A 6,725-nucleotide genomic window follows, 5' to 3' on the forward strand; every position below is an offset into this window, starting at 1 on the left:
TCTGGACTCCCTCCAACCGGTCTACATCCTTCTGACCTATCCTTATTACACACTGAGAGAGGCAAGGAGACAGCTACTCATTAACATGCAAGCTGGGATAGTCAACGATATTTTACATCCTCTTTCTTCCAATTGCAAACAACAACAAAAATACTCCATCTTTTTCCTTCAGAAGAACCCATTTCCCAGCCAGAAGCCAATGAGACAATGACATAAAAATGCCAACTAAAACTCAGCCAACGCGACCCGCGTGCAGAGCGGCGAGAGGGAAGGAGGTTCCTGCCGACAAAATAAACGCCTTCAGAACGCTGCTTAACACCTCACTTGGTCCCAACTTTCCGTAGCAGGGAAAGTTTGGGTTCTTAACGTTTTGTGCTAGACACCGGTGCTCTCGGAATCATCCCAGACAAGCGTAACGCTGCAGCGCGGCCGAGCCGTTGCGCTAACACGCGAGCATCCGCCCCGGACCCCCGCATGCAGAACTACCGCTGGCAGCTAACATCAGAACGAGCACGAAGCTCCCTGCTCAAAATCACTCCCGTGAGAGTTAAAACCTTCCTACCGACCAACCCTGGGCGAGGGACATTTTACATCAGGCTGCTTCCTCTTTATAAATAAACACGTAAAAAGATGGCCTAGCTTCTGATGGGCATTTAAACACAAAAAGTTCGCTAAACAAATATTTTAAACTACTTTGATGTAATGGAAACAATAGTCTGCACACGTTAGAAAGTGTTTGGCTAGGAAAGGGCAGTTTCACCATCAGCAAACAGCAGCGACCAAATTAAACAGAAGATGCGTTAAGCAAAACCCAAACCTGGCTGGTTTGGGATAGACAGTTATTTCTCTTTAAGACAAACATGCAGTTTCCGACGTGAGCTCTGCACTGCGGGCTTTAGCCAGTCTCGGATTTACGTGTATTCCACAGTTCAAAAAAGGTCTGAAAATGAAAAAAAAACAGCAAAACAAAGAAAAAAATGAACCAAAGAAATTGTTTCTCTGTTTCAGTGGCGGTTTCAGAACAGAGACTTGAGAGCTCGGTTTCCAGCTTCCTTCTGGGCTTTTTTTTCTTCCTTTTCCCCTCAACCTGATGTAGCAAACCAGGTGTGGTTAGGAGCAGGTCAGACCACGCCTCTGCCAGTCGCCTGGGTGCAGGTGGATTGTTTCTAAATGCAAAGACTGAGCAGACAACCCTGGGCTTAAAGTACCGAGATGACGGAGCCACATGGTGACGGCAGAGCCTGGGTGTTGCCCCCATAAGGTTTGCATGAGGGAAACTTGTATAAAAGTCCTGCTGCACAGTTAAAAGTCAGTCCAAGCAGTGACACCATCTAAAATCCAGAAATGACCATGGATTCAAAGCTTTTCCCTGCATAATCACATTTCTGAGAGGATCAGAGAGACAGCTTTTTAAGGTAATTAAGCTCTAAATGCACAGCTAGAAAGCAGAGGGTCTTTTAAAAGAGCCTAGGAACTCAGCAAGTACAGTAAGAATGATGCAACTATGCACTTTTGAGAAATTGCACTTGTACGTGTGGTGAATCTCCAGGCTCTACCACCTTCACTCAGCCTAGCCCTCCATTTCTTACTGTTACAAGACCACTGTTTCAAAAGGAGGATGTTCCCATGCTATGAGTGAGGTGATGGATACAGCATTGTAAGTAACATCGCAAAATATCCTGAAGGAAAAATCAAGTGTCCGTGGCTACCCAGGCAATGGTTAATCTACCCAAGTCCCCTGTGTCAGACGTCCCTTTGTAGAGGCGCATGCAGGTTTGTCACTCAGTTCAGATTAAAACTAATTTGTAATTATGAGGTTGATGTGCAATGACACAAAGTGGATGTGGCTGCCCTTTGGTTTCTAACACTTGAGTTAAATGGATTTGGAGAGGAGAAAGGCGAGAAGAAGGGAAGCTTCAGAGCCCAAAACTGTTCGCAACAACAGTTCTGGTCATACTTGTTCAAGACCATCCACAGTTTTTGCCGATACAGTGCGTTTGACAGTTGACAAAAGCAAGCCTAAGGTTCTTTTCCAAATTGGAATGGAATGAAAAGAAGTAGCTGAAGCAACTTTGTAAACTCAACATGTGTCTGTTACTGCGGAATCATCTAAACCTCTCCTGTAGTATCTGTTACAACAGAAGGTATCATGGGAAGTTCACAAAGCAAAGTAGAAATAACGAAAAGTTAAAACTGCAGTCTAGAACATGCGCTTGTACCACTTCTTAGCAGTTTATTCCCTGGGAGCACTTAAAGAAGCCATCCAGAAAACATACACTACAAATGTAATATAAACTATTAAATGTTTATATTTTAATTACTCTTACTTTTCTGATAAATACTTAATTAAATGTCCTTACATCTCCCATTCAAAAGGTGCTTTTTACTCCTTTCCTGGCCCAGTATCTGACGCAGAAGACAACCGTAAACATACCTCCTCCAAAGCCAGGTTCGTTTGCAGCCTTGGTTTTGCTTATTAGCAGGCAAGACCTTTCTGCAGAGCCTGAAGGTTGGTCAGCATTAGCAACCTTACTGCAAAGCGCTATGAGAAACGTCACACAAACAGGCTGAAAGAGAAGAGAGAAAATGTCTTCCAGCAGGTATGCAGAATCGTTTTCATTTATAGCAAAACCAGAAAATATTTATAGCAGAAAGATGCTGTTTGATGGTGATGTGCTGTCACCTGACCAGCTGCTAACTCTCATCAGGACCTGTAGTACACGACCAACTCCAACGCTTACGGATCACCTTTGTAACCGGATTGAGGACATCCACAGTCATAAGTGTATGTCAGTTAGTTTTTCAGAAGTGCTTCACATACAATGTCTGTGGTCACACTGATTTTGGGAGAATGATGAAAGAAAATTGTTTATAATTTTATTTTAAACATTTTAAAGAGATAAACATGAAATAAAAAGTTGCGCCTCCTTAGCGCATTAGCATACGAGTTCCAAAAGCAGTACTAGAAAGCACAGCACAATTAAAAATTACACCTGTCCTAAAGTGAGAAATACCTTGGGTATGGCTAATACCTCAAAAACAGTCCTTGCACACAAACAAGGCCTGATTTTGAAACACGAATGCACCAGGACGTGTATGCGTGCTTATGTAGGAACTTTTCCCGACAGCAACGTTTGCACATCCAGGTGACTGCATCTATAAAGCCAACCCTCATTTTTCCAAAGCCTGAATGTGTGATCTCTTGTATCCAGAGCTCAGGTTAGAAATCCACGTTCACATCAAAACAGCACCAACTATTGTTGTTTTGAAACCTCACTGAAAAGGGGGGCCTTAAATGATCGGCGACATTAAATCCTGGCTAGAGATTTATTTGAAGCAACCTCAATTCACCTTGCCCTAGTAAGGATCACACGAATAAACCATGGACTTCCTAACAGGAGAGAGAGAAAGCATTCATTTTTACTAAAATAAACTATGTGTTCCAAATCCAGCAAAACCCTGGCTAAGAGCAGCTGCTAACAGATCACAAAAGTGGTTTTAACTTTTGCTGTCATCCGCTGGTATGACTTTTTAATAAAACATACATAGATCTAAAATTGTGCTTAGTAAATATTACAAGAGATTTTCCTTTTTATAAATACTACACTGGTTCATAAAATAGTAATGGCTAATTCCTGAAGACTTAGTGATTATCTTCACTACCCTTCCAAATGACTAAGATACTTGGTTAACAAAATGTTCTTAAAAAATTTTCTCTAATTTTGACATTCTATTTCAATTATTTTTCATTACTTTGAACTGCTTCCTACTTTTCGCACATGCTTTCCGAACACAGACTTGGCTGTTCACCCATGCCACCGAGGTAGTATTCCAGCCTTCACGACTTCTTCAGCCTTCGCAGTTTTAACTTCCTGAGACCATTTCCAACTTCCGTTTTTCTTTTTTGGACAAGCTCCTCTGAAGACACAGGCTGCAGTCCTACACAAGATGATGGTGTCACAGGCAATTCTTCAGTGGTTGTGCTTGGCTCCTTCTGGTTCGTCTGCACTGTGTGGTTCCTCACAGAAAGAGGCCGGGAGAGGTTTTTTCTCAATGTTAGCGACTCCTCATCAGTCACTGTCTTTGTCATGTCTTGTTTAGAAAACAAACTGGAATTGAGTGGGGTCTTATCCTTCAGGAATGGACCTAAGCAATCATCATTGCACTCACCCACTTCTGTATTGCTAGAAATTACAGAAGCCCCTTCAGAGGATACTTTGTTGAAATGCTCTAACTTTTCTTCTGAATCACAGCTCTTTGGTTGAACCTGTGTTTTGGTCACATTTTGACTTTGTTTTGGACCTAGCAGTGCTGACTCAGAGCTAGAAGGAAGGTTCTCACTCAGAAGACTCGACTTCAAGCACTCCAGAGAGCGAGGTTTTTGCTGGCTGCTAACATCATCTGGCTGTCTCTGATTAACATGATTTTCCAGCTCTACACCAGGAAGCTCTGAGGTGCTCTCAGCTGTATTCACGCAGTCCTTTAGCAGTCCTGTACTCCTACACTTCATTTCTGATTGAGGACTGAGAGAAGTTGGACAGTCATTCTTTCTGTTCCCGCTCTGCAAGTCCACTGAGCCAAGACACACTTTCTTGGAGCCCTTGCTGCTTTGAGGTTTGCTTGTGCTACTTTTCCTTTTTTTGGTCCTCTTCACACTGCAATAAAAAAGCATTTTGTTTTAAAATTAAAAAAGAACCTTCACTGCCTCAACCTGCCCTTCTTATAAACTCTGAAACACCACCAGGGCAACCCTCTTTCTGAATGTGGAAAAAAAACCCTGGGAATCATCTTGACAAGCAGTAATGTTTGTCCAGTGTGGATAATATCAAGTGTTTTCCATCTGATTTTCCACTGCACTAGGAGAACCCTATTTATTGATGACTAAGCCATGGAGGAGTTCACATTCTATTCCAAGAGGCAGAACTGGATTCATTACAGATGTTAAAGGTCAGCACGGCATAAGTATATTGAATTCCCTCCCAAACTGCCTAGATAAAATAGTATTTCATAAGTGCCTAAATGATTTCAAACCATTCCCATATATTCACATGCATAATGTATACCTAGAGAACAGAGGGGGGCAGGCAGGGAGAGGCAGCATGCGCCTCTCTCCGAGTTTCTAATCTCTATTTTAGAAGGTTCCTCTGGAATTTTTCCAAGGACATTTCAAAGCATTACTTTAAAGTTGACCACTACTCATCTAGTATCAAGCCCATTCATCTGGGAAGGACTTAGGTAATACAAGTAGATGATATTCTAAAAGGAATTATACAGGAAAATGGGATCACAAGGGACCTGATAGAGTGTCAGTACTTAAACACTCCTCGGCAGCATGTTACCTACAAACCTAGATTTCAAATGGGCTGCAAGATGAACTTTGTGCAGAAGTACTGAAGTTGCCTACGAAAGATTTGAGTCTAAAGACACTACCCTGTGTCGTCCCAGGCTGAGACCGCGTTCTGCTGCCCTGCTGATGCTGAGCAGTTCCCAGGTGGGCACGTCTCATTCTTCAGAAAGAGGGCTCTTCCAAAAGAGGTAGAGCTGTCACACCTCCAAATCTAATCTCATTTCTAAAGGCAGCACAGATGACACGACATAGGTAAAACACAAAGTTGCCAGAGTTCACAGCAAATCCCTGACTCCAGAGTTGACCCGGGGCTACGGGCAGCTTGCGCAAGTAAGAACGGCATCCTGGTGCGGCGGAGGACCAGTGAAACATTCGGCTGATCAACTAACCCTCCCCACCCACTGCACCAGGGACACTCTCCAGTTATGACCAAAGATCCAGACTAATACCGTGGTACGCTGCAGACTTGCAAACTGAACAAGAAGTATATTTGCAAAGCGTTTTTCTCCAGGATTCAAACATCACTTATTTATTTTGGCTCAGAGCTTCATTTAAGGAAAAAACACCCGGTTTTGATTCTGCCTAGCACTATGCGAGATATCTATGTGGGCTGTAATAGCTTTTTTCATGCTGTACAAAACAACAACGATCGTTCCACGTGCTTATGCACACTTGAGTAGTAGTCTCCTAGTGATTTAAAACAGTCTTTTGTAAAGGAGTTTAGATTACTTGAGATTTTATTACATAGGCTAGACTCTATTTACCCAAATTTTACCAGATTATAAATTTAACACCTCAGAAAGAACAGTAACATACATTTTTTTCAAGATGTCTTGCTTTATTTGTTCATTGAGGCTAATCTTCAGCTTCTTGCTCTCAGCAGATTCAGTAAAATATTCAGACGTCCCATTGGAAAGTTCTTTCTGCTCCAAAAGAAAATACAGGTTTAAAACATGACACATCAAGCTATGATTATTCAACACAAAACTCCATTTCTAATACTAAGACTTACAGATGTTCTTTATTATTTTGATCTGAGAAGTCTAAGAGAAACAGAATTATTTTTAATCTTTTAATATTTGGGAGTCTAGTCAGTTCCCTCCCCTTTCAGACTCCCAACGAACATATTTCATATGCTAAAATATACCGCAAACAAACAAGACTGTAATGTAAAGGATGTAGCTTTCCAAACCGTCTGAGGAAACTGTTGGCAAACATTTAACATCTCTGTGGCTCAAACTGTGACAAATGCCAGGAATCTCTCTTGTAGACAGGAGCATGTTTGTCAGGGTTTTTTTTTCTGAAGAGACTGACTGGCGCAGTGGTCTATACACTTATTCTCAGAAGAATTCCCATAATTTTCCATACTTAGAAAAAA

At 41.9% G+C, this 6,725-nt stretch overlaps 1 protein-coding gene across 1 annotated transcript; it reads right to left on the reverse strand.

Annotated features, from left to right (window-relative positions):
• Positions 1 to 3,838: 3,838 nt before the first annotated feature.
• Positions 3,839 to 6,270, reverse strand: SLX4IP (SLX4 interacting protein; the record flags this gene model as incomplete). Its single annotated transcript, XM_010161801.1, has 2 exons — positions 3,839 to 4,655; positions 6,164 to 6,270. Coding segments are annotated over 2 exons (924 nt in total), but the record flags the coding sequence as incomplete, so codon positions are not given.
• Between the last annotated feature and the right edge of the window lie 455 nt (positions 6,271 to 6,725).

Source organism: Eurypyga helias, unplaced genomic scaffold (genome assembly GCF_000690775.1).
Source record: "Eurypyga helias isolate BGI_N326 unplaced genomic scaffold, ASM69077v1 scaffold44011, whole genome shotgun sequence".
NCBI lineage: Eukaryota > Metazoa > Chordata > Aves > Eurypygiformes > Eurypygidae > Eurypyga > Eurypyga helias.